The sequence below is a fragment of the Onychostruthus taczanowskii genome, unplaced genomic scaffold, assembly GCF_017590055.1.
Source record: "Onychostruthus taczanowskii isolate IOZ18803 unplaced genomic scaffold, ASM1759005v1 scaffold104, whole genome shotgun sequence".
Classification (NCBI taxonomy): domain Eukaryota; kingdom Metazoa; phylum Chordata; class Aves; order Passeriformes; family Passeridae; genus Onychostruthus; species Onychostruthus taczanowskii.
Genome location: NW_024496968.1, coordinates 775484 through 803472, shown reverse-complemented (window position 1 = coordinate 803472; position 27989 = coordinate 775484). Strand labels below are relative to the sequence as shown.

The following is a 27989-nucleotide window of genomic DNA, read 5'->3' as shown; positions in this document are numbered from 1 at the left end:
CATCTGGACACAACCCTGTGCCACGTGCTCTAGGATGAGCCTGCCTGAGCAGGGAGGTTAATCCCCAGTGGTCCCTCCAACCTGCCCTGTTCTGTTAATCTCCGATTCTGAGAAGCCTTTGCTTATTTATCCACATCACTTTTCCAGGTAGATTTATCCTGGGTCAGTCTGAGGAAACAAATTTCTCCTTGCTACCTGTGTGCAGGAGACCAGACATAAGTAAGTTCTCAAGGTGCTGATAATATTGTGTGTGCTGTCCTTCGTATTTAGACCCTTCCAGCCAGGACAGAGCTCTGCAGTCAGTCCTCAGGCACCCAATTTCTCAGAGTGGTGGCTGAAGGTAACAGGTGAAGCCAGCTCGGATTATTGACATTTCATAACCAATTTAAGGATTCCTGGCAGTGATCCAGCCGCACTTAAGGACACTTTGATTGTCTAACACCACCCCACCCCCGGAATTTCAGCAAAGAACAGGTTACTTTCTGCAATAAAATATTCCACTATGAGTTTGCGAGCGCCGCAGCAGGTCTTTGCCAAGGCGAAGCGCTCACTCCTCTTTATTGAATAAGTAAAGGATTATTCTGGAAAGCTATTTTGTTCCTAACGAGACGGCTTTTGAGAAGGGGCATTCAGCGGATTATCGCATAGCGATTACCCGGGGAGGGTTTCCCCCGCTGCCGGTGCCGCGGCCGGGGGCAGCCGGGCGCTCTTGGAGCGGCGCAGTCCGTGAGGGGAACGCGCCCCCCGCCATGTGAGACGCGCGGAGCCGCCGCGCTCCCTCGGCGCCCCGCGGCATTGTGGGGGCTGTAGGCGGCCGCCACCGCCGGGGCGGCCAAGCCGGGCCGTCGCGCCGGCGCCGCTGGGAGAGGCCGGCGCGAAGGGGAAGGGGCCGGCGGCTGCGGCGGCCAATGCGAAACTGGCTGGTGCTGCTGTGCCCCTGTGTGGTCGGGGTCGCGCTGCACCTCTGGCTGCTGCTGAGCTGCCCCGGGAGCTACCCGGCAGGTAGGAGAGGGGCGGGCGGCGGCGGGTGCCTGGGGCATCCGGGCGGGCTGGGCTCCTCCACCCTCTCTCGCCGGGCGAGGAGAGGTCGGGGCTGGCGGGGCAGGTAACGGGGGCGGAGGCGAGAGGAGGGCCAGGGGGGATGCTGTGGCCGGGGCAGCGGGAGCAGCGCCGGAGTGCCCGAGGGGTTCGTCGGGATGGGAGAGAGCGTCTCGTACCGTGCAGCGGCGGGGAGCAGCGCAGGCTCCGCCGCCCGAAGCGGAGGCACCGAGCGCGGTGGCGGTGCGGGGCTGCCGCGGGTGCGGAGCGGGGCAGCAGCTCCCGCTTCCGAGCGCCTGCTGCGCTACCGGTGCCCTCCCGCTGCCACCGAGGCACGTGGGGAAGAAATCCCCACCGATCCCGCTCGTGTCGCGTCATTCCCGGTCCTAGGAATAACTCTTCGCACTGCGCTGTGTTTGCCTCGGCGGGCTTTAAAACCCCTGTGCTGCAAAAAGCTATTCATAGGACCGGGTATCATCCAACACAAGTGAAATCCGAACCTTGAAGGCTTACCTTGTGCACCTTATAAAATGAGGTGTAGTTTTCAGGCCGCAAATCTTCAAGCCTGAGGAAGCAGGCATCTATTGGAACAGAAACTTTTGTCAGCTGCCCACAGGTGCTGTTTGACGATGTTAGAAAATACTGTACATGAACACGTAATGGTGTTTTTTTACTTGGGGTGTGCTTGGAGCTGTTTAGTGACCCAGTAGCCTGCTCAGTAATGGACCCACGCTGCAACTGGTGCCTGTTCGTTGTGCAGGGTGTGCACAGCTGTGAGGAAACAGGAGTCTGCTGATTGCCAGTGGCAATTAATAGTGCAAATATGCAAGAAGCAATTGCACTATTGCATAGCCCGAAGGCTGTAGAGTTGTATAGGTGTCTGTATTCTGGCTTTTGCATAATCACATCAGCAGCAGTCGCACTTGAATGATAAAAGAAAGGGAGGTATAATTATTGAACTTCTAGCGTGATGTGTGTTTGAATTGCCTGGTTGGTTTTGTTCATCTTTCATGGTGCCGTTTCAGAGCTTCAGAGCATTAATTTGGAGTTAGAAGTGGCAGTATGGAATCTCGTGATGGCCTTTCCCAAGTAAATGTGTTTTCCACTAACAAACATTTCAAAAGAAAATCCAGAAGTTTCTCAGTTGGTGTTGGTGTGAATGAGTGATTGAGGTCACTTAAATAATCACTGTTAAAGGTATTAGCAAAAGTAGGAGTAACACAAATTTGTAAAAGAGCAGCTTAAGAAACTTGTATATCGAGGTTCTCTCTGTTGCTTACTGCATGGACTAAATGTCCCAAGGAAACTCCAGCTAGAATTAATTTAGAATGATTTACACAGAGATCAAAGACTCAAATGGATAAGGGTTGACTGTGGTTGAGTCACAGCATTCAGGGTGGATCCCCTTGCTTTTTAAACTCCCGATGAAGCTTAGGTGCAGCGAAGTCCAGTTTTGGTCTCCAACTTCATCAGAGGTTTGTATCTAAATGAATTAGCAGCACTTAATCAATGACTAATTTAACAAAGTGATTTTCCTTTCCTAGAAGTGAGTACCGTGGATGAGAAATTATAGGAAATCTAGGTATATGTTTCCTCCAGTGCCTCAAAGTATCCATAAGCTGCTGTTATTCTTTTTTTTGTTTTTTGGTAGTCTTTGGATTGAGAGTGCAGGGACTGCACAAAGTACACGCACTGTACCCCCGCACTGTTAGATTTAGGGGCAAGATTTGGACCAAAGGGCTGCACATTGCCGACCACTGGGTGCCAGGCTTGGATATCCAAAATATTGAACCCAAAGTATTTCCATTGTGAACTTCCACTGCAAAGCAAGTAGACAACATTCGCTTCTCACCCAGAGCCATAAATTAACTTTTGTGGTTTGTCAAATAACACTTGCTCCATTCACTGCAATGGTTTTAACTCTCTGCTGTCCAAGTTGTACACCCAGCTTCTCAGCATCCTGTTGCATTTATACTGAAATTTGTGCTCCTGTATCTTTGGTTAATTTCGTCAGTTGTCGAAGACCAAAAGGAATGAGAATGTGTTTTGCTTTAGTGATGTGTCTGAACTCATATTCGGAGGAATCTGAGGGAAACAAAGAATCAGCTTTCCTCAGTTTGCTGTCATCAGGGTCATCCCATATGTTCCCATCCCATTCTTCAGGGGATATAATTAATTTCCTAATTATGCAATGTCAGGAGGATGGAAAGCCCACATAAACATAAATCTGATGTTTTCCTCTGACTTTTTTTTTATAATTTTCTTCCCATAACTGATTTTACAGCTGCTCCATTTTCAAAGACAGTATTAATTAAGTTGCCTTTAGGAGTTTTATTTCTTCCTTTAGGTATAGTACCCTTTTATTGTTCTTGCTATCTTGATAAGCAGCTTCTAACTAGGTTCCTAGCATTTTGCAAATAATTCCTTTTCCATCCTTTATCTGGCTCCAGCCACCTTTAGCTGTCATTTCACAGCTGTACAATCATGCCAGTTAACACAACCCCGTTCTTCTGAGAATTTGGAACTTGGACTTATTCTATGCTTTCTTAAGTAATCTGTGCTTCTATTTGACATCCAGTCAAAACATGCCAGTTTGTCACAAATGAGTGGTTTAGGTTGCTTAAAGAATCGCTGTCTAAGGTAGTAGCAAAACCAGGTATCACCTGGATTTAACCTGAGCTCACAACTGAGCACCTTGCAGCCAACTCACTCATTTCCTGCTGTCCCCCACCGCTGCAGTGGGATGGGGAGGAGGATCAGGGGGAGAAAAAAAAAACCAAAAAAACCCTCATGGATTGAGAGAGGAAGAACTGAGTTAGAATTCATTTAGAATGATTTACACAGAGGATAAAGATGCAAAAGGTTAAGGGACACCCTCCTGTTGAGTCAGAGTGAACCCCCTTTCTAAACTCTTTCTAAACTCCCATGAAATTAGCTGAGGTGCAGCTAGGTCCAGTCTTAGTCTCAGACTTGGTCGACAATCAATGTCTAAAGGATTTAGCAGCACTTAATCATTGACTAACTTAACATCTACAAAGTGATAGGATTTACTATAATTGCTACAGTGACTTCATTATACATCCGAGACAGCAACATTCATGCTATACTGGCAGGAGAGTATCTAAGTCAGTCCACACATGCATGCACACTGACACAAAGAGATATATTTATATACAGGGATATATGGGTATCAATGTGTTAAAATTTCCCCTGGAGTTCAGTGAAACACCCACTTCAAATATCTTGGCATTTCTCAGTGGGAAGGGGCTGAGCCTCAAGGAGTGGAAGGTTTCAGACCAGGCCCTATCATCAATTTTGGGTGCTGATCCTCAGATCTTTGCAAACTGTAGAGTCTGTGAGCTCTGAGAGGCATCCTACTCAGAGAGTCGCTGGTGACAGCCTGCTGTGGTCCAGGAGAGCCAAAGGGCTTCGCTCAAGACCAGTTTTTAGGGTTCTTAGATGTTTGGCTTTAGTCATCCATAAATTTCCACCCTGAGCACAGTCTTGGTTGGTAATTGCTGGAATTTTCAAAAATCCAGTAACTATGGATCTGTTCCACTCAGGGTACAGTTCAGGTAAGGAATGTTCCAGGCCTGTCAGGGGATGTCTGACTACTCCTGCTGTCATTCCTTCCTTGATCAGGCAACAGGAGTTCCTTCCTATGGTCAGTGTCGCCCTCACCTTAACCATGGTGGGGCTGGTTCCTGGTCCAGTCAAGGGACACTTCACTGCCCAGCTCATTACAGAAAGGCCTGATGTGAATTTCTGAGGTAGAGCAGTGCTGAGGAGGGGGAGGAAGGCACCACTTGGAAGTTGGGGAAGGAGAGAAGTAGCTTTGCTCTTCATAATTTCCCTGTTTCAAGCAGTTACTATTGGAGTTGATGTTCATTACTGTAAAACCTTGCTGCACTGGATAATGTTAGGCTAACTAGAATTTTTAATAAGTGGGGTTTTTTTAATACTGAAAGAGCAAGTGTATGGTTTCTGTGCAGGGTTTATTTAGTTGTAAACAAATACTATTGTAAAGCTACTATTGAGTAATGTACTCACGCTGAGGAGAGGACTAACGATGCCTCCTCTACAGTGAGAACATATGTCATCCCTAGGAAAATGCTCAGTACTGTACATGTGTTGTCTTTTTGTAGGCCCAATCCTTGCATGGTATTTAAGGAATAATCTGTCTCTTAGCTTTCAAAGTACCACAAAATGTACAAGGTGTAGGCATGGCTGCCTTGGCAGAAGAAAGAAGGATGAGCCAAGGGACCTCAGATGTCTTCTGTGTTGTTTTTTTGTTTTTTTTTTTTTTTTTTATTATTCAGAGTGTTTTAGGAACATCAGTGAATTTGTATACAAGAGGAAGAAATGTTTTAACATTTATTAAAATGTATTAAATTTATTAAAAGGCTTCTTGAATCTGAAACTACTTAAGAGAATCTGGTAGTGCCTGATAAAGCCAGTCTTGTTTCACTCAAGTAATTTTTTTTGCTTGTTTACTACTTCAGCTGCTCTTTACTACCGATCATCTGGAATCCCTGGTGTGAATAAAAAGTGAATCTTATCATGGGGCAATGTTTTGCAATAGCTGTGACATAAAAATGCATAATTTGTATATTCTCTGGTACTTCTATATAGTTGTGTACAATAGTTGTGTGCTATCTCAACAGTTTCAGAATTAGCTACCAGTAGAGGTCCATGAAGAGTGGACAGCAGTTTCGTTTTTTGAGGAGTTTAATTACCCTCCCTAATAATCATCACCACACTTCAAATAGAAATCTGTCAAAAAAGTAGATAACCTGTTTTAGTGATTATTTACCTTGGCTTCATTGACTCACTCACACAAGATTGGAATAAACATTGCCAGCCATCAATTCTGCTTACTATTTCTATTAAGCAACTCTTGGTTTCTGTCATAAAATGGCAGGTGGGCAGCCTACATTTATTCAGTGAGGGCTTTTTTTCTGTTCACTTGGATTCCTAGCAGTTGTAGGAAGAGGTTGTTCCAGAGGCTTGTTGTCCTGATTAAAAATATGTTCTCATTTCTAGCCTAAGCTGACTTGCAACTAGATTATGCCCTTTAATTCTTAAACCTTTCAGTCAAAAGAGTCTTTCTCCTCCTTCGTCTTCAGCATGTTACCATGGAGGTTAAAGGTGTCTGTTTTAAACCTTTGTTTTCTTAAGTTGAATGCTTCAGGTACTTCTAGTGGAAAATAGAAAACAGTTCTAGAAATAGCAAACATTTCTAGAAAACAGTTTTATTTTTTAATTATAGGTCAGATGGCTCTAAATGTAAACAGTGTTCCAGTCTCCACTCATTCCATCTACTTTTGTTTCCTTTCTTGGAAGTGCCTTCTGTAATAAAGTCTTGCTTTTAACCACCCCTTGTGAGAGGCCTGTAGTTTGCCTGCATTCTTGGCCCTCAGTTGTTTCTCTCCCTGTGTAGTATTCAGGCTTTCTCTGTGCTCATGATCACATTTACCTTGGTGTCACAGAAGATAGAGTGCATTTCTTGTAGGCAGTACTCAGTAATTGGAAAAAAATAAATAGGATCAATCCTGAGACCAAAGGCCGTTGTTTTAGTGTCCTGACTTTGGTGGCTTCCTGCTTTTTTTTTTGTTCATCAGTTAATGAGACTGTAATTCACACTTCTGAACAAGATCTGTGCAGGAACATGCTTTTAGGTTTATTTGAAATCCTTGTCTAACTGGTTACAAACAAGTGCTATCCAAAGAAAGTTTGTGAGTAGGAAGCTTAGTTAATTTTTTATAAAAGTCTTAGATAAATGCTAATTATAAAATGACCTCAGAAACTTGAGAAGGAACAGACAGACCTGCTTTTAGCACTCCAGGTGGATTCATTGCTAATTGTGTGTTTTAATTGATGGCACAAATCTTATTGAGTAGGAAGTTACTCACTGTTGGGCTTCAGCTACAGGGCCTAATCAGAAAGCCCCACACATTATGTGTAATCTTCTGCTACTTGCTGATGCTGATGCCCTTTAAGTCGTTATTCCTGTTACATTTCTGGGGGGGGGTGGCAGCTAAAAATTGGCCCATTTGGATTTGTGAGAGTCAGTCTTCTACTAGTGAACAATTATGCAACAGATTAAAACCCAACATATTCCAAAGTCTGCTTGTATGCCATCTGTTGTCCCGTGGCACAGCATGTACTTCTTCAGGCAATGACCTAATGGAACCAAAATGTGGGAACAAGCTATGAGGTGAAGTTTTGCTAAAATATGGGACTTTCTTAAGAAAGGATGTTATCTGAAATCTGGTAGTCCTGTCTGTCAGGGAGTAGCATGCTTGGTCACAAAGTTATTTCATTTTTTATAGGTATGTAAAGACTTACAGACTGGTGGCCTTAGAAACTGAAGCTCAGCAGTTCAGGTTTGGCACTGGCAGTAGATGTGCAGTCCTGCCTCAAATACCCTTCATCTGTAAGATCTTAGTATGACATGGTTTTTCATGGATAGGCCACCCCCAACATAAAACAATCCCCTAACTTTTGATGGACACAAAATAAGCTGATGGTATTCTCCAAATTAGTTGAGATTTTTTTAGGGTTTTCAGTTACTCTGTAGACAGATGTCTGAGACATTGGAAACTACTGATGAGTAGCACTGGAATTGTATTTTTGTGTTTTGGCACTGGAGCAGGGGACAAAGAGGAGCAGTTCTGCCAGAGTTGGCTGTATTAAGGTTTACAATAGTTATCCTCTAAAATGTCCACTGAGTGGAACAGCCAGAAGAGAGCAAGTAGCCTTCCCTGGGAGCAGACTTTTGCTCCATGGCAGCAGGGATTGGTGGCCAATTTTCATCAGATGAAGGTGCTATACTCTGCTTCCCCTGCCCTGCCACAACCCCACCCTTTCCCTCCACAAAATAAAAAAAAGGAGGCATCAGTTTGTGTTGCAGGAAGATTTTTCTTTGTTTCTTTTAACTTTTCTACTGATGCTTTGGCCATTGTTCCCAGTCTTATCTAGAAATGTGCAAGTATTTTATGATTAAGGTGTTTTAGGGTATCATCTCTCCACCACTGTTACTACTGCCACTTGGCAATTCAGAAGGACCCTGCTGTCCTATTTCTTCTGAGGAATGCTGTTGATGTAAAACAAACAGAAACCTCTGCCTGCCGAGGTTTTGTTCTTTGAATCTGTAAATCTTGTATAAAAGCATGCCTGCCTCACGGAGTACTGCAGAGACCAGGGGTGCACATCTTGCCGATTTCTAGCTCTGGGGTGAAGCAGGTACTGCAGGGAGGTCAGGTAGCTCTGCTTGCAACAAAACATGTAATGAGATGAGCTGTAACAGATTACTTTAAGTGAAGTAGATTAAAAGGGGGAAAGAGCTGCTTTTGCTCTTTGGTTTGTTCTTTTTCTGTGCATGTCAGCATTCTGTGCATACAAATCTTTATATTGAGTTAATTCCTTCCGTCGTGTTTGTTTGGATCTTTTGCAAAGCGGCAGAGAAGAAAAAAGTATTAAACCTCAGGAATATAAATGCAAAATCACAGGAATAGGCAGAGATAAAAATGTATGGGGTTTTTTATTTTGGAGGAGAGTTACTTATCTTATGAAGTGGATTAGTTGAGAATATTCGAAACAACTTCTGCTTGCCTATTTAGTTTCATTAATCGATTTATTCAGGAATTAAAAAAAAAGAAAAAAAGCTGCATTGGTAGCAGAAGATACAAAGTCCAGCCTTCTGTGGAGCTCACTTATTTTAGCTGTGTCCAGTGGAGGTGCTCTGGTGCCTGATATTGCAAGTAAGCCTACACTGCTGTTTCTCAGTGCAGGCACTAATGAGTCTTTTCTTTGTCCACTCCAGTTGCATGAAATGTGGAGACTTAATCACTTTGTGGACTGCATATTATGTCAAATTTTCCTGAAAATGACTGGCAAATTTAGTAGTTGATTGGGGACTCATCAATAGAAATATGTTTAGCAAGACCGTGTTTGTTGACAAAATCAAGCTAAATGATCTCTCACTCTTTTCATCTCCTTATAATGAAGCAAATATAATTAACAGCCTGATTTGACATTTTATCGAGAATCAGTCTCATGGGATGAAGAGGTGCATGTTCATGTTTACAGTTTAGGATTTCAAAAAACTTCAAGAGCTGTTGGCTGCTGCTGAGGTTTAAAATCTGAGCAGGGTCAGCAGACTGCCTGTCAGTGGTGAACTCTTTCTGTGACCAGCTCAGCAGGACACACGCCTCTGCATCTTTAGTCGTGTCTTCTAATGCCACAGCTTTGTACTCTACATAACTTTTTCCTGTATCTGTCCCAAACTTTGATCTGTTGCTAGTTCTCAGTCAAGCTTGACTGACAGGCCAAGGTTGACCAGCACTTTCACCCATTTCATGAAAACTGGCAACTGAGAATCCTTCCTGAAGCTGATACTGAGGTGAAAATCTGTACCAATAAAAGTACAAGTATGGTCAGATGAGAGAGAATTGTGTGGAAGCCAGTCCTTAGAAATATCAGAGTCCAAGAAAGCTTCAGTAGGAGCTTACAATGAACAATGTGACACAAAGTACTGGCAGACTGGAATTAGCAGACTTAGAGCTGAGAGAAGTACCGCTGACAGCTGCTGTGGAGAATGAAATGAACCTCAGCAGCTGAGAGAGGGCTGCTTGCTTTCATGCTTTTGTCGGTTTTGCTGTGGATTAACAGGTAGGCTTTGTGTATTTGTCTCACGTTCTGCTGAAAAGTCTTGGGCTAAGTAATGCAACTGAGGTGCAGCTTTGAATAAGTTAGGGTTCAAAAGCAAGGTAGGCAGTGGTAGTGTGACCTTTGGATGGGAAAGCTTCTGTACCTTTGGTCCACAACACTTTTAGGGTTTATAATGGAGTGTGATGTGTAGCTTTTTTCTTCTTTTTTTCACCCCCTTCACAAACTACAAAATTTGCCGTTTTTTTTTATCTTTGAAGTCAGAAAATGTAGAGATGTAGTTGTCTTGCATAAGCAGTTTCAGGTAAGAGTGAGGTATATGATATGATACAATCTGACACTGAAAATTTTGGCCTAAAAGTGTACAAAAATAAAATGGAAGATAAATAGCTTTGGTCCTCAGTGGCAAGTATTGATTGCTTGTCTAAATTGTTATTGTTGACTTTGAGGTCAGCAATGTTTTCTCTTGAATTATGCTGCGTCAGAGAATATTTATGCTCATATTGGAATTATCCTTATAAATTAATAATAGCCTTAGTATTTTTTCCCTGTACTTCTCACTTTATCTCCCTTTTTTTAAATAGTGCAAGTTCAGAGAAACATTTATGAGTCTATTTTTCTGAAATTTTAAGATTATTCCTACTTTTCCACAGGAAGTAGAAATCTTTACTAACAAGCAAAAAAATGTTTTTTCAAAGTAAACTTTTTTTTTTTTTCATTTTCAGTGGTTTTAAAAGTAAAATGGCATAACTCTTGGGACAGAAAAGACAGACAATCTTCCTAATATAGACCACTGCAATGCTGTTCTAAAAGCAATAGGATATTAATTTTGAAGCATCTGTTACATTAACATTGTTCCCATGTGGATGGTTCATAAGGAAAAGCTTCACTCATTTTAAAACATAAACTAATTAAAAGTATATTTGATTTGAGTAGCTTATTTTTAGTTTTTTGTTTTTTAAAATTCGTTCAAGCTAATTTATGCTATTCTGAGTCAAGTCACCCCATAGACTTGTTCCCTTAATTTTATTTTTCTTTAGTTTTGATTTAATGGAATGGAAAGGACATTTTTGAGATGTCCTTTAAGCACAGAATTTCAGAGTGGTTTGGGTTGAAGGGACCTTAAAGATCATCTAATTTCAACTCCCCTGCCATGGGCAGGGATGACTCCCACCAGACGAGGTTGCTCAAAGCCCCATCCTACCTGACCTTGAACACTTCCCAGGATTGAGTCAGCCACAACTTCTCTGGTAGCCTTTGCCAGTGTTTTATCACCCCCTGAGTAAAGAATTTCTTTTCAACATCTAATCTCAGTCTCCCCCATTTTAGTTTAAAACCCTTTTCCCTTGTCCTATCACTATCTGCATTGCTCTCCCTCCTTTTTGTTAGCCCACTTTAAGTACTGGAAGGCTGGAATTAATTATTGCTTGCAACTCAGGCTTGTGGTAATATGAGCATAAAGTAAATATTTGTCACTTTCTGCTTCTAGGTCCACTGTCCTTCTTTCCTCAATGGAAACTGAAGCATTATGATGTTATTGTAGGTGTTCTGTCAGCTCGACACAATCATGAACTACGCAGTATTATAAGGAGCACTTGGTTCAAGCACCTGAAACAACATCCTGCCCTGAACCAACGGTAACCTTTACTGTTCTTTAGTTTGGGCCTGGGGGCTAGAGGGGTCACTGTAATGCTGAAATACCTTGATTTTATAATTTTGGTTTTAAAGTGTTTCCCAGTTTATTTGTTTGTTTGTTTTTTAGCATCTTGTATTCTGATAAATTTTTTTAAAGTCTGCTTAACAGTGTATAAGAATACTTCTTGCCTTGGGCTGTAACTACTTTTTATACACTGCTGTTTGCTTTTGCAATTACTTGCCACTGTTTATTAGTGATGTATAAGCCTTTCTCTTTTCTGTGTTGTGATGTATGGTGTACAACTTGAATCCTTGGTAATCCAGGATTTTTGAAAGCAAGCAGGATTGCATTTGGTTAGAGAACCACGAAAGCTCTTGCAAACAGCCTCAACTATAAAGTTCAGGTTTGTTTCCCACTGAATCAGGTGCACCAAACTGCTGCAGTGTGTGGCCCTTCCTGACTGCTTGCATAGACCTGACAGTGTACAGACAGGTCTGTTTTTGCTGAGAAGCTCTGCTGTTTGTCCCCGGAAACACTGCCATCCTCACACCTTGGTACCTGCCTTGTACTGAGAGCATTTTGCTGTTTCCAGATTAGTGTCAGTGTGCAGCCTGGGCTGCAGCATAGTCACCTCAGTGGTCTAAAACTGTGACCTTTCATAGCTTCTATGGAGTTCTGGGAGGACATTTAGCTGCTAGGTAAAAAGATAGGCAAAGGTGGATCCTTGCTCTTTGTACTTACTTGATGTCTTCCTACTATGGAATAACCATTATTGGAGCTGGGTGGGGGGAACCTCTTGTTTTGCTACAGCCCAAAGTTGAAATATTTCATTGTAACAGGTAGTCTGGAATCCTCATTCCTCCTTTGATGCTATGTGTCTTTTTTCTTACTATTTTTTTCACTGATTTTGAATGTGTAGTATTTAAGCAATCTTGAATTAAGTAACAAACCCAGGCTAGGAGGGGCATGTCTCTGGGATCCTTCAGTGTTGCCTTGGGTCTTTTTTCTGTTTAGTGTGCTGACTGTCTTGTCTCTCATTTCTAGCTGGCAATCTTCTTGCAACCTCATAATGTAAAATGTTAATGTGGATTTGGAATTGAGCTCCTGTGAGGGGATTCATGTGGTTGCTCTGCATACCAACTGTCACTACTGATTTTTAAGAGGTTTAAGATCTTAACCCTGTAAAAGACAGGTCATGATGATAAAATTAAGTTTATTGAAGATGGAGGGAGGAAGGGAGAGAACTGGTGTTAATAAAAGCAAATTATTTCAGTGTCCTTGTGAAGTTTATAATAGGTGCGCATGGTTGTGCTGTACCAGTGAAGGACAGAGAAGACCCCTACTCCTGCAGACTTCTGAACATCAGTAACCCAGGTATAGAAGTTAACTTTTAAAAATTCTGTGGTTTGAACTAGAGCTAGTCATCTTATCTGAGAGTAGTTTGGGGAGTTTCATTGAGACAACTAGTCTTGAAAACAAATACCTCCTAGAACTTGTTGCATAACCTTCCTGTAAGTACCGTGTGCAGGCCAGAAAGGGAGAGATTTTTGGGCATGTGAAGGAGCGTCCATTGACTTCTAATGGATTTGCATTTTTCTTGTGTCACCAGACAATCTCTCCCATATACAATACATTTTTACTTGATGTAAGTGTTAAATGAAGTTGGAGAGAGACAGAATGACCTGGCATAGTGTCAAATGTGAAGAAAGTAGCAAGGTGACAGTCTTGAGTGTCAGGTGGACTTCTCTGGTGACAAAGTGAATTCTCTAAGTTTGGCTGATTGGTTTTTCAGATTCTGCTTTAGAGAGAAAACACTTAAGTAATGTAAAATGGAGGAAAAAAATTAAATGCCATACAGAAATTCCTAACTAAAATTTTAACTTTTTCCCGTCTCCTTTTGGATTTTATTTCATTCTTGCTCTTTAATACAGTTTAACTAAGGACTGCTAGGTACTTGAGCCATGATTCAACACAAAATGTAACTTCGGTTACTTTCTCTTTGGATGACAACATCTACTGTTCCCAAGTGTAAATGGCACCTCAGGGCTTAGGTAGGCGATAATGCCAAAAAGCAGACAGCTGAATTAAGTGGAGGTGTGTGCCATTTTGATAAATGAATAATTATTTCATTATGCTAATATACAGGTATTCCTGCAGTCAAATAGTATTTTTGTCTTCCTGCTGTGGATTTATTGTGTTTCTAATCTTTGCCCTGTGGATATGTAGGCATTGGGTTGCAATTGCTATTAGCCTGCAGATTGCTGTATTGCTGGAATTTTTCTTGCTGCATTCTGCAGCCCATTGTATTTTCTTTTACTCCAGTGTTTGATTATCCTTGTGCACTTGTGAGCCATACTAATTAACCAGAATGCTTTGCATGTAGGCAGTGTGCTTTGTGTGTATCCAGGAACTATTAACTTTTTCTCCCCTTACCTTTGGCCTTTCCTTTTCTTTCAGTTTTGAATCAGGAAATTGAAGCATTCAGTCTCCCTGAGGACATACCTTCTGTGCTGTCTGAAGACAGAATCGTCAGTGTGAACTTCCGTGTGCTTTACCCCATTGTCATTACCAGCCTTGGGGTATTTTATGAGGCTGATGGGGTGGGATTCCAGAGGAACATCACTGTAAAGCTGTACCAGGCAGAACATGAGGTAGAATATTATAGTTATTTTTTAAAAGCATGATATCTCATTTTTGTGCATTAAGTTCTTAAAGAAAGTGACATGCTGTGTTGGTGAGTTAGAAGAGGAATACTTAACTGACAAGTTTATGAATTATATTTTTCTTTTATTGCATTTTAAATTCACATATATGTATACAGAGGCACATCCTGGATGAGGAAAAGATGAAATTTCCAAAGTGCTATATATTAATCTAGGTGCTGTTATAAAAAAGCACTTACATCTAATTCCAATGCACAATTATTTGTTTTTCAGGCTCTAAGTTATTGATAGTTATTAAGGAATAAAAATTGAGCTATGTAATATATTTAAAATGCTTGCAGAAACCTGTATTTGGTGTCTTCAAGCAGAGATGCAGGACAGGTGTAATTTTTCCTGTCTGTCTTCTGGCAAGACATTTTAAGATTTCTAGAAACTGTTATTATTTAGTGGTAATAATCAACTTCATTGATCATTTCCCCCAGTCCCAAACTGTTATGGCTTGACAGAATAGCTTTGTGATTTGGAGGGAAAATATTTTTTGAGCAAGATTGTTGCATTTGATAGATTACATTTATCTCAACCAATAACTTGATAGGCCAATTTCAAAACTTCTGCCTGTGCTACAGTAGAAAGAATTGTAAGTATGACTTCCATGATGAACTTCCAAGGATTTTGGTTTATAATAGCCCTTTTCAAAATAAAGTTATACTGTAATCAAGTTCATGTTTCCTAAACTGTAGAATTCCTAAATGTTCAATGTCTGATAATTTTATCTGCATTAGTTTTTTAGTTCCAGTGAAGGAGAAAAGTTGCTTACATGAGAGAGTTTGGAAACTGTTTTTGAGGATTGGAATTCGGCAATGCAGATTCTTTATGTAATTTGTTATTATCTAAGAGCCATTTTGTGGCCTGTGTAATGCAGTAGAACTTTTAATGTGTGTTGTGTTTTTTTTTAAATTTTGGTTTTTTCCTCTTGTTCACAGGAAGCCATCTTTAGTGCTCGCTTTAGTCCGCCAAGCTGTGGAGTGCAGGTGAACAGATTGTGGTACAAGCCAGTAGAGCAGTTTATTTTGCCAGAGGTATGTGCAGTATCAGAACTGCCAGCAGTTCTTTTAAGTCATCTGGACAGACTGACTGATAAAACTGGCCTTTGGCTGAGGCAGAAAAGGGCAAGTGAAAACCTCTAGAATGTTAGTTCACAGAATCCCAGAATGGGTAACTAGTGGCAGGGATATGCTGAAATCCAGTATTTGTTGTATAGCGTCCTATTATCACAGGTAGTTATAAGGCATAAGACTGGAAAATACAAATTGATAAAATTACTTTGTCAAATACTAGCAACTTCAGAAAACTAATCTATTTCTGATTGAAAACTGTATCTGCCTTGATTCTTTGGGAGAGTTTACCAGAACATGTGGTGCTTCTTTTTCCCTTCTGCTTTATCAGACATTAGCACACAAGACAGGGAGGGGAGGATGGCATAGGTTTCTAGAGAGCAGCTGGAAAAGAGGTTTCTGCATCTGATGTCTTGGACATAACATCAAGATATTGTGTGTTATGTTTGCAGTGACAGTGTTATTTGTTTTTGGTATAGGGATATGGATCCTACTTGTGGCTGCATAGGAAGGAAGGGGATTAAACACAAAAGGAACAGAATATTGTAGGAAAATACCCTGATTATTCTACAGTGAAGGTTGAATATGAGTACAGGTTGGCTCAGAAGGAGAATTTTAGTTAGCAGACCCTCTCAGGTACAAGGAATTGTTCTCAGTGGACCAGTGATCTCTTGCTAGATATCTCAGCTACCATTTTGGACAGTTTCCCTTAATTTAAATATTTTTTTGGACTCTTGCTGCTGTTTCTTTAAGTTGTCTTTAGGCCTGGGTTGTTTTATTACTAAAGAAATTGTGTTATGAAAGAATGAAGCAAGAGAAGACTGAAGAGGGAAGAGAGGACAATTTGGGCCAGTTTATTCCCTGATTTATTCCCCTGGCTCTATACTAATGAATGCATTTGGAAATATATTAATTTTAAGGGGAATCTGCAGCTGTCTGATTGATTTATCATCTTAGGCAGTGTTTACAGGATACTGTGCAAGTTGTTATGCTGGCAGGAAACCTCTCAGGTGAGCAGACCACTTGCACTATTTTGTGCATATGCTTTGGCAATCTAATTTCATACTAAAACGATTAAGGGTTTATTTTACGTTTTTAAAAAGAATATTGGTTACCCAGTAATTTGGTAGTCTATCATGTGAGTCTTTTCCCTGTAAGACTTTGTTTTGAGATGCTAAAATTCCAGGCAGTTGTAATTTAGCTATAAATGGTTGCAGTTTTCCTGAGAGGCAGATGGGAAGTACTTCCTTGAGAGAGAGAATATTAGTATTCATATATTTCTTTGTGTGGGCTTCCTTAATCTGATGTGTGTCATGCGCTGAACGCTTACAGAGTAACACGATGTTTCTAACGTAGATTAATGGGGTTTAGGCACAGCATGCAGTCTCCTGTGATGCTCAGGATGCTGAAGCATACACGATGATTCAGAAGACGTGGCAATGCCCACGTGTTCCTGTCTACTTGTTTGAGAGCACTAAATTTAGTGAACTGTTTAATTGTCATAGGATGCTGTCTGAGACAGCGTCTATTCTCTGTCTTTCCACCTTGAAGAAGTAATGGATTGTACAGACTGCTGAAGAGCTTCATTCATCTTGCAGCTGAAGTGCCGCTCTTTCTGCTCGTCTTGGGGAAAGGAAAGGAAATGCAGCATTAGAATAAGCATCTGGCAGGCCAGATTGTGAGAGACAGAATCGATCATTCAGCTTTGGAACCACTGAAAGCACAGAACAGCAGAAGCACCCGCAGATAACTAAAACAAACAGGGCTCTTACAGACAAGTCTTAGCAGTGCACTTATTTTGTCAGAAAGCCGTGGGCCACTTGCATGAAGATGGGACTCTGTACTGCACATACTTTGTGTTACTAATGGGGAGTAGTTGGAGGAACAAAAAGCACAGCACTGTTTAACATTGGAAAGGAGTTTGGCAGGGCTGCATTATGTCAGTTCACTTCTTCGGTATTCACTGTAAATGCCACTGCGCTCTGGCAGCAACAAGGCTGGAATTTAAATGGGGAAAAACAGATGATGTAGTCTCAGGTGTGCCACTAATGTTTTTGCTTTAAGCATTTTCAGGCCTCAGCTTTCATTAACTGGTTTAGAGTAAGAATAGCTGAGGCTAAAGTCATTAGAAAATTTGCTTATGAATCTCTCAACCTAGAAAATAATGATAGTTTGCAGCCTCAGGACACCTTACACTGAGGTTCACTGGTAGTAACTGATTAAGACTCCTGGTACATTTGAAGTCAGTATCAGTAATAGTCAGTGGTGAGAATTGTAATGTTTCTGCTTGCTGAGGCATGAAGGGACTCTTACTCCTAAAAGACTCTTCTGTTCACTAAAGAACTTTCCAGAGGCTGTGTCTACAAAGAGGAGACTGAAGTGTGATTAGAGCCCAATCCCTACAGCAAAAAACATTGGAATGGGAGATGACAGTCACTGCAAAAAGAAAATTGAGCCACTAGAAAAAGTCTTAATATTGGTCCATTTATTTTGATAATTGAGAAATAATTAAACAACAGAAAGCTGAGTATGAGCCAGCAGTGCCCTGCAGCCAGGAGGCCTAGCCGTGTCCTGATGTGCATTCAGGCACAGCATCCTCAGGCGAGCAAGGAAGGGGATTGTCCTGCTCTGCTCTGCTCTGAAGCAGCCTCACCTCGAGTTCTGGGGGCAGTTTTGGGCGCCACAATGTAAGAAAGACATTGAACTGTTAGGGAGTGTCCAAAGGAGGGCAATGAAGATGGTGAAGAGCCTTGAGGGGAAGGCATTTGAGGAGCAGCTGAGGTCACTTGGTCTGTTCAGCCTGGAGAAGACTGAGGGGAGATCTCACTGTAGTGACAGCTTCCTCAGGAGGGGAAGAGGAGGGGCAGGCACTGATCTCTTCTCTGTGGTGACCAGGGACAGGACATGAGGGAATGGTCTGAAGCTGCATCAGGGAAGTTTTAGGCTGGATATTAGAAAAAGGTTCTTCACCAGAGAGTGTTTGGGCACTGGAACAGGCTCACCAGGAAAGTGGTCACAGCACCAAGCCAAGAGTTCAAGAAGAGTTTGGTCAATGCTTGCAGGCAGAGGATGTGATTTGGGAATGGTCCTGCAGGGTCAGGAGGTGGATAGGATGATCCTTATGGGTCCCTTCCAATTCAGCTTATTCTGTGAAGCAAGAGAAAGGTATTGAGCATGGAAGTCAGGCTTGAATAAACACTGGCTAGCTCCATTATTAGCTTATAAAGCTGGCATTTTAAATAATAGATGAGAGATTTCTGAAATACACACAGAGCTGTCATTAAACACTGAGACTGCTACAGATGTTAAGACCTGCTTCTAGAGGAAAGCGATAAAGTAAGCTGAACTATAATCTAGACTTAAAGGTGTTTCAGTAACTGGAGGATTTTTGGAGAAGGTTTCTAGTGTTCAAGGAAGATAAAATGGGAAAGAGATGAGAGGTTGTGATATAAGTAAACAGACTTCCTACAGCAACAGAGATGCATGTACAAACAAGTTGTTTTTCTATTCCAACACCCACACTAACAACCAGTGTGTTTCCTATGAAAGTGGGAGAGACAAAATGGAATGCGCTCATCTAGGTGGCAGGAGTATAACAACCCTACCTTTTCTAAAGGAGAAATTGCTTTAAAAATTAAAAAAAAAAAAAATTCTGCCAATACTCTTTATTTGTACAACTTCCCACCTGCTCCTTTGCATGTTCTCAAAGGTCTTCAGTTTAAAGTTGAGATGAAGTCCTTTTAAATGCAAGAATTTACACACACACACACGTAAAACATGGAGTGGCATAGCCTAATTTCGCTGTTAAAACCAGAAAATTTTGAAGTTATTCACTTGTCTTTTTCTTCCTTACCAGCCAAGATGTGAGGTAAGACTTCTGTCAGTCCTACAGTAGCTTGTGACACCTTTACTCCAATAAAGGTGGCTGTATTTTTCTTTTGAGTTTTGCTGGTGTCAGGATCCAGTCTCTGATCTCTGTTTGGCAGATAAGGATAAAAGCTGAGCTTGTTTCCAAATCTGTTTTAACCTATTCTCTTTGTAATGCAGGATTTTATATTTGATTTTTAAAAATTCACTTCAGGTCACCTTTAAATGCTATTTTGATGATTTTAGAAAGCTTTCTGTTAAAAGTTTAATACAGAGATTCATGATTAGTCTTAAAAGAATGGTTATGTGTTGCTGAGTTTCATGGGTGTGTTTTATTTATGTGTAATTTATTTTTATTGAAGTGTAAGTAAAACATTTATGTTATGCCCTCAAGCTAAATCTTGTGTGAAGTTTACTATTTTAAAATAATCTTAATAAGCCCAAACTGTTTGACTTCCATTTTTTAAAGTCTTTGTATACCTGCATAACTGTATTTTGCTTTCTTACCAGAGTTTTGAAGGTACTATTGTGTGGGAGAGCCAGGATCTTCAGGGCCTGGTTTCAAGAAATCTTCATAAAGTGATGGTGAATGATGGAGGAGGTGTTTTCAGAGTCATTACAGTGAGTCCCCTCACCTTCCTTTCCACCATGTTTCTATTTTTTCTATAATTGTTGAGAATTTAGCATTTCACTTTACTGTGTTTCTTTGTGTAAATCATTAATTCAGTTGGGCTTCTCCTTTTGTCTCAGAAGTTTTGCTTTGCCTTCTTGCAAAAAAATTATGCTCGTAAGTGGCATTTTATTTTGAGGGGAGTAAAGCTCTCATTGTTTTTGTGAGAATGTGAAGCAGTATCAGTATATCAGAGATGGCAAAATGTGGGTCAAAAATCCTGTGCTAAATTCCCAACTGTGATGGGATAAAGTCTGGGTATTTGCTTTTTGGCAGTGTGTCTCTTTTCGTCTCAGATTGTTGCTTGCCTAAACATCCTGTGTAGTTGTAATTTAGCCAGAATAATTTTGCATTTTGCTGTCAGCTTCAAAACTAGTTTCCTGAAAGTTTCAGTGATAATGATAATTTTGGATGAAACTTAAAAAAAATGCCGCAAAACTTTAGTTAGAAATCTTAGTCTTAGTCTTCCATGGCACATTGTGTGATTCCTGGGGTGATCCTGTGCAGGACCAGGAGCTGGACATTAATAATTGTTGTGGGTCCCTTCCAACTCAGGATGTTCTGTGATTCTGTGGTTATGCAAGTGCCTGAACGAGCAGAGCTTTAAATTAATTTCATTCTTAGTTGCCAGAAAACTTCACACCTTAAAATCAGAGGTAAAACACATCAATAATGAGAGATGAATTAATCTATTAATTTCAATTAATCGGTTCCTAACAGGCAGGGGAAGGGTCACTGCCACATGAACTCACAGAAGGTGTGGAGGGAATAGCAGGTGGTTTTATCTACACTATTCAGGGTAAGTCCACAAAATGTAGCATGACATTTGATGTTATGCTAAAACAGGCAATTTAAATTATACTTCTGAGTATAATTTGTACTGTCTCCATGAACTTAGTCACCCTAGGTTTTCTTTTAGTAGAAACATTTTCTTCCTGGCTCTGTTACACTTAAAGTCAATGTCCTGATGTGGTTCCTTTGCTTGCCTTTTGTCAGCCACTCCAGTTGATTTGCATCCCTTTGACTTTTTTCTAGACTCTCTCCTTGTTCTTTGCTACCCAAAATCAAGTTAAAAAATGTCATGCAATGAAATCTTTCCCTGATATTTTTTACACTTTTCCCCAGTTCTGGTGCAGTTAGAGGTACTGTATCACAATGTTTAATATGGACAAACAATTTCCATCCCTCTTGTTGCTTTTCTACACCTGTCTCAGCAGAATTTTGAGAGATTTTGTAGGAGCCCTTTCCAGTTTCTAAGATTTTGGCCACATAGCACTGGAGTCAGTGTGTTCTTTTTGGTCCATTGTAGCCAACAAAAGCATTGACTTTGAGAGTGTTATTGCTGTTTTTCTGTAGCTGGGCCTGGCAGATACAATTGGGCAGTGCTGTTGTCTTGTCATCTCTGTAGGAGCCTGAATTGAGGTGTGTGCTACAGCCCTTCCACCTTGTTTGTCAAACTTTTCTTCAGTACCACAAACTACCTCCTTATCTGCAATATATTTTTAGCTTTTACCTGCAGTTATGTGATGTGGTTCAGCAGGGACCATCTGTGCTACATCAAAACAATGCCTATTTGATTATATTTAGCATAGCATTGTTTGGGTTTTTTGTGTGTTTATTTTTATATGCTAGATACATATATGTAGGAGGAACTGACAGTGGCCTTTTTATTCTACAGTAAGAGAAATAGTGAAGTCCCAGACTGTTCTTTATATTAAGGAACCTTAGAAAGTTGAATTCTTTTATTACTGAAGAGGAAGAGAATACTTTTTTACTTTAAACTTTTAGTGTCAGGCCTTATACAAAAATACATTTCTTCATTGTTCTGGAACTTGAACCATTTTGTAGAATTTTTTAAATTAATTGCAGGATTTTCATAACCCAAATTATTTGAATGCTTCTTCAGATTCATTTTGTCAATGAGTGCCCTGTATGATGCAAGAGAAATATGAAATAATATGTAGCTATGCATCTTTGTTTAATAATGGGTGCTGTTTCTTTCAGAAGGTGATGCTCTTTTAAAAAGCCTCCATACTCGCCCAGAAAGGTTTGCAAGTCACATAAGAAACCTTGAGAAAGAAGATGCTTTATTGAAGGAAGAAAGCAGTATGTATGATGACATTGTTTTTGTAGATGTGATTGACACTTACAGAAACGTTCCCTCCAAGCTGCTGAACTTCTACCGATGGTAAGTTGAAAATAAAGTATTTTCATATTTTCTCTTAGGAATGGTGCTGTTTGTAGTCCAAGATGATGTAGCAGATTATGTTACTTGATAGGTTCCATGAAATATGTGATTTACTTCATTAAGTTGTATTTCTCTCTCAAAATTTCGGGTGCATGTAGTGAGTAAAATGGCAGTGCCTATAGTTTTTTGAATGCTGATCCTTGGTGCCTCAAATCAGCACAAGCTGGCAAGACAGGCTTCTGCTCTAAGAGTCCAGGTGTAAAAAATGTTCATGTCTCCTTGTAATTTCTTTCCATTTGTATCTAACTGAAAACTAGCAGTTTTAGTATTTTAAAGGATGGCTTTTGGCCAGCTTGTATAGTTACTCAGTGTTTCAGTTTGTGGCTGTTGCTCCAGTCCCACAGTCATCTTGATGGGCCTTTGCTGGACTCTCTGCCCTGTATGGCTGTGTCCCTCTAGTACTGAGGAGTCCAAGACTGCACACTGTAGTCCAGATGTGGCCACAGCAGTGCTGAGTGGAGGGGAAGGATTGGAAGCTTGTGTACAGGGGACTGAAGCCTGATAGGAAGAATTTTCATAGTGTAATTGCATTGTCTGTGGTCAATCTAGTTAGTTTCTACCTCTAATTTGCAGTGATTTCCATTACTCTGAGACAACTGTTTCAGTTAATTGGTGCTGCTGTGGAGTAAGAAATACAGTTGACAGTTGTAATTTAACCAAAATTCATTTTAGTTGCTTTCAAGATTATGCACTTATTTCACAAATTCCATGGCTATGAATGTAACTGAAAAACTGAACCATGCTTTCAGTTTTAAAAGGAGGTTTGCATGTCAAGATTTAGATCTCTGTGATAATTTCTTACAGATTAGCCATTTTTCAAGATTTAGTAATAAAAAGCTTTTAAAAATACTTTTCTTGTTATAAGAAACTACCCTTACAAATGTTTGTAACTAATCCAATGATCCCTAGAATCTTAAGCTTTTTTGGTTATTTTATGTGTGCCATGTTCAACTATTTCAGACAGGTAAAGATAACATTTTTCATGTTTGAAGGTGCATTTACAGAGAAGGAGTGAGTACAGAGTTGTTTCCACAGATGTTTTTTACCACCTGCAGCCTTCTCATTATCCTTGAACTGACTGGCTCGTTCTGAAAGTAGGCTACTGACGTGTAGCCAGTGGCTTTTAACAGCTGTGCTGCCATCAGCATCAGGAATTCATATCCTTCTGAAGTCAATACCGCTTAAGATGGTTTCATTAGTAAATCCACCATCTGTCCTGGAGAACAAAACTTCAAATTTGTTTTCTTCTGCTCATACGCAAGTCCATGTTCTAAGATCATCGTAGGATACAGCTGCATCTCCTTTGAGGCAGTCAGCCTTTGGTCGATAGAGAAAACATTTAAAAGTCAAGGGTAGCAAAGACATTCCTTCCCTCTTTCTTCCCCCCACATCCCAAAAAACCCGTTGCAGAGCATGCTGTCTGTAGTTTGTAGTGTGCAGCTCAGCATTTCATCACTTTTCATTTCGACTACAGGACAGTGGAATCAACGAGTTTTGATTTGTTGCTGAAGACTGATGATGACTGTTACATTGATTTGGAAGCTGTTTTTAACAGGATAATGCAGAAAAAATTGGACAGGCCAAACATTTGGTGGGGAAAGTAAGTTGTTTTTTAAAATTACCTTTAAGAGATAGATACCCTTTCTCTAGTGAATGGTTTAGTGATTTAAGTCTGTTTTCATGTAGGTTCCCCTCCTATGCCTAAGGAAGCCAGTTGTAAAAAGCAGGACTTCTGTACACGTTAAACTTTGAATCTCAGAATCAGAAATCAGTCCTTTACAATAACTTTCCAGAGTATGCCTTTACAGTGATTTAAACTTGCTGAGTATCTTGCCTGGTTTTAAAATGTGTTATAGACATCTTTGTCATGGTACTTAAGTAAATAAGAATTTTCCAGCAATACAGTGAAGTTAAAAGTAAAGTACATAGTACAGAACTATAAATATTACTTTTTATGATGTCACTGTGATTTTTCTGGTGGGCTTGAGGAAGCGGGGTAAAAAGGAGAAACAAAATTTCTGCTATATTCTGCACTTTATAGTAACACCTGTGAATTTCAGGCATTGCTATCCACTTCTGCTGTTTGAAATAGCAGATCTGATTAATAAAATTTTGACTGAACTTTCCCAACCTGTATTACATTTGTGAATAATCAGGAGGATCAAAATAGCCCATATCTTCCCTTCCATCCATGGAATGCACTGCAGCTCTGGTATGACATCCAGTATAGCAGGAACTCTACGCTGCTTCAATATAACATAATGGTGCAATGTGCCTTACTGTTGCCCTCTGCTCATTGAAGAAAAACAGGTCTTTGCTGCTTTGCTTCACAAATCTGGTCCTGCCTGTTGCTTACACATAAAGTGATGTAATAAGGTGTATGTACAAAGATCTGTAGGAGTGACATCTCTAAGTGCAAATTCTTTAATAGTCACAGTCTTCAGCTCAGGCAAGTGTGACGTGTAGGGAATAACACTGAAATAACTATGGAAGTATAAAATGATTATAAAATCATTTAAAGTATAAAAGCAGATGCTTCTCAGTCTGGAGGGGGTTTAACCTTTCGTGCTGATTCAGTGGAGTGGAAGATACTGTGCCTGAAGTGAATTCAGGTATCAGATGAGACTTTCATTTACTTTGTGCTTTAACACATCAGCTTCAGTTGAGAATGGGCAGAATTTGATAACATATCTGGCAGTCAGACGTAATTCCTCCCTTTCGGGGCTGCTGTCTGAGGTGAGTTCTCAGTAGCTCACTGAAGCTTTCAGCTGCTTGTGCTCATGACTGGGAATGAGCAATGCTGAACCTCTTTGTGAAACAGGGGGAGACCCTGCTGCATTGACACAATTATGTCTCTTAGCTGTGACTGCATGGAGCATGTGTGAAGCCAGTGGAGTGCAATAGCAGCTTGTTCCCAAACAGGGAAAGCAGGATGCTTTTCACGGCCTCACTCGCAGTTTGACAGGGTCCATAGCGCTGCTCAGTGCGGCAGCGAGCTCTGCCACGCTGGGAGTGTGTGGGGGGACTGTGCAGACAGAGACTGCTTCCTGCAGGCCTCTGGGGGTGAATAAAGCCTTCCTTAGAGAACACACTGCCAGGAAGAGTTCTTTTGTAATTCAGTGATGGCAGCCTTTGAACATCTCCTTTGTTGAGCTTCATTTGGAAAACAGCTTAGAGAAGGTACTACTGCTTCCTGATTTTTAAGCAGCCACTAGTTTTAACAGGAAAATGGGGTGCATAACATCACTGTCTGCATGTCTGCTGGAGGCACTGCCTTTGTGTCATGTTGATTAACCAAAGGGGTTAATTAGCAGGAGACAGATGTGCCTGTTACAAAATAGGTAAGGCTGTGTGTGCTTACCTAATTCAAAACCCAACAGCAAGGTGTCGATGCTGAAAACCTGATTGTCAGTGTTGCTTTTGTTTCTGTTTTGAAAACTTTCTCTTATTATCCAAGATTGAGACAAAACAACAGTTACAATTTCAGCCTTGTGCCCTAGAGAAATAAGACTAGGAACTATAATTGGGATCATCTACTCTCAGTCATTTGTTATCAGTATTACTTCAGTTGTTATCAGTGTTCATAGGTTCCACAGAGGACTCTCTATAAACATCTCATGTCTAACATGCCTTCAGTTTCAGACTAAATTGGGCAGTTGATCGAACTGGGAAATGGCAAGAACTGGAGTATCCAAGTCCTGCATATCCAGCCTTTGCTTGTGGGTCTGGCTATGTCATCTCCAAAGACATTGTGCAGTGGCTGGCAAGCAACTCTGAAAGATTAAAAACGTACCAGGTAATAAAAATTAGTTCAGTTTTTCTGTGTTAAGTGGTCTGGGGAACAGCATGTACTGGGTGAGTCAGAATGAACATTGTTCAAGTGTTAGTGTTGAGTTCTCTTGGCTCATGTGAGCTTTTGCCATGTTTTTGGTTGCTATGTTTAGTGCCTGTTCTAAGTCAAAGCACATATTTTGGACTGAGAACCTCTGGAGCTGTAATCTTGTTTTTTGTACTTGTTTTTGTAAGAACAGTGTATTGTCACGGGAAAGGTGGGAGGATTATTTTAACACCTCTGCAGTAGTCTGGCGTAGGTTTTTGTAGTTACCATTCTTTACAGATGATGCAACGTATTCCAGGTCACAGTCATGCTTTATGCTTTCTTGGTGCTCATATATGTATTTTTTATTTTCATCTCAGGGTGAAGATGTGAGCATGGGCATCTGGATGGCAGCTGTAGGACCCAAGCGATATCAAGTAAGTCTGAAGGAATTGTCTGACCTTACAGAAGGAGATGCCTGCTGTTCCAAGTAAAATAAAATAAAATGGGAGAAAGGTTTTTTTTCCTTTAAAAATGAATTGCAATAACCATTGAATTAAAATCCAGAGGCAGAAAAATTTTTGAAGATGTATTTGAATGAAAAAACACAAAACTACCACAAAGCACCTGCAGCCTCCATCCCTACCCCCAAGTTCTCTGAACAGGTCTAGCAGATCAGTTTGGGAGCTTTGTGTGCAATGTTTGTTGCTAGAAACAATAAACACCTGATTCTTGGAAGTGAAGATTGTTGGAGACTACATACTTGCTAAGGAAAACTATTGAAATGTTTCTCTCTCTTAACAGGATGGTCTCTGGTTGTGTGAGAAGACATGTGAGAGTGGCATGCTGTCTTCCCCCCAGTACTCGCCGCAGGAGCTGGGAGAGCTCTGGAGATTAAAGGAACTGTGTGGAGATCCATGTAGATGTGAGGAAAGATGATGGACTTGCCTTGGAAAACAGGGCAGTGTATAATGGTGATGGAAAAGTGTACATTTGGATTCATTCCAGGAACAATAAGAAATATTAAGGTACCTTTTAATGCTGGGTTTCAATTAAAGTATAACAATATTTGCACATCCCTTTTGATAATTACAAGTGGACTGATACTATTCATTTTCTATAGTATAGATGTTGATCAGACAAAAACCAAAATGTTCAAGATTTAAAAAAAATCCTTTTTATATAAAGTCAAAGACCTACTTGTAATTAATAAATGCACATAAGAATGCCAACTAGCCTGTCTTTTGTAAATTAAAGCACTACTGATTTGATTCAGTATAGGGCTGTTCCCAGGCTCCTGAGGAGAGTTGTGCTCAGCACCAGGGCAGCTTGGTAAGTCTTGCTGCAGGAGGTTCTCTGCTGAGGGATTGCCCTCATCTGTGCAGAGACAGGGACAGCAGTGGGGGGCTAGGATTTGTGATTACTTTGTTTATACCATTGTTATTTTAGATCAAAATAAAATCAAGGTTTGCTTATACCAAATCTTCAAGTAGTGCAGGCTTGGCCTGATTTAGGAGGGATTTCTGAGAGCTCACTCTGACTAGATATGAATCTGAGGTTACACAAGTGAAAATAAAATAAGATTGAGGAACAGCTGAAGATCGTAAAATAAATAGCAATGCCTTGCAGTGTGCTGAGAACTTATTTATCATGTGGTATGTTAACACTCTAGGATAGAAGAAAGGTCTGGCAGATTTTGACCTTAATCATCTAAGGTAGATACTTCTAAAATTACTACTGGGTTTTGTTCACTTTGAGGTCGGTTGGATGTAGGTGAAAACAAAGAGCAAGTGGCCTCTCAGTGCAGCACTGATCTTGTCTTGTCAGCAAAGAGATCACAACTCAAGCCGGTACTCGGTTCAGTAAAACAAATTCTCACGACTGCTGGGGGCAGGCAGTATAAAATCTTGGCAAAAGGGTGACCTTGAGTTTTATTTAATTGAAGCATTTAAGCACTATTTGGTATCTCTCCAGTAGGACGAATGAGCAGATGTTTTCATGGAGGCTGATGATCAAGTTGAGGAGCTGAAAGTACAGTTGTGCAGCCCTTTGGTGCCACGTGTGTGAAACTCATATTCACCTGTATGTCTGCTCAGGCACAGGCTGTGTGTCTGTCTCTCTTCTGCAGTTCTTGTGTCAGTTTTTCCTTCAGTGCAGCAAGAGAGTCCCTTCTTACCACCGTACTAACACACAGTCTCCACTTTCTATTGAGTAAAACTGCAAAGGCTTTAAGTCATTGTCCAGTTCAACTTCTTTTCCTTCCAA

The 27989-nt window shown here is 40.7% G+C and overlaps 2 protein-coding genes across 6 annotated transcripts in view; one reads left to right on the top strand and one right to left on the bottom strand.

Annotated features, from left to right (window-relative positions):
- The first annotated feature begins 832 nt into the window (after nt 1-832).
- Nucleotides 833-27199, top strand: B3GALNT2 (beta-1,3-N-acetylgalactosaminyltransferase 2). Of its 2 annotated transcripts, none has more exons than XM_041413982.1 (12): nt 833-1002; nt 11198-11345; nt 12618-12718; nt 13802-13995; nt 14991-15086; nt 19500-19610; nt 20380-20458; nt 21667-21847; nt 23382-23507; nt 25544-25703; nt 26105-26161; nt 26529-27199. In XM_041413982.1, exons 1-12 carry the CDS (start codon nt 909-911, stop codon nt 26661-26663), a joined length of 1482 nt encoding a protein of 493 aa, XP_041269916.1. In that variant the 5' UTR covers nt 833-908; the 3' UTR covers nt 26664-27199. The 2 variants fall into 2 exon arrangements, with proteins under 2 accessions (XP_041269916.1, XP_041269908.1); XM_041413974.1 differs by having other exon boundaries at nt 21664-21847.
- TBCE (tubulin folding cofactor E) overlaps nt 26253-27989 on the bottom strand; it is a 50581-nt gene continuing 48844 nt past the window's right edge. For all 4 annotated transcript variants that reach the window (XM_041413937.1, XM_041413946.1, XM_041413955.1 and 1 more), the window contains one exon: nt 26253-27989. In XM_041413937.1, the coding sequence (XP_041269871.1) occupies nt 27897-27989 (93 nt within the window). In that variant the 3' untranslated portion in view covers nt 26253-27896.

Bases quoted from the DNA above. Each gene is read 5' to 3' on its own strand.
- B3GALNT2 (XM_041413974.1), top strand. From the start codon at position 909: ATGCGAAACTGGCTGGTGCTGCTGTGCCCCTGTGTGGTCGGGGTCGCG. The intron at 1,003-11,197 runs GTAGGAGAGGGG...TTCTGCTTCTAG, and splicing joins CCCCGGGAGCTACCCGGCAG to GTCCACTGTCCTTCTTTCCT. The intron at 11,346-12,617 runs GTAACCTTTACT...AAATTATTTCAG, and splicing joins CATCCTGCCCTGAACCAACG to TGTCCTTGTGAAGTTTATAA.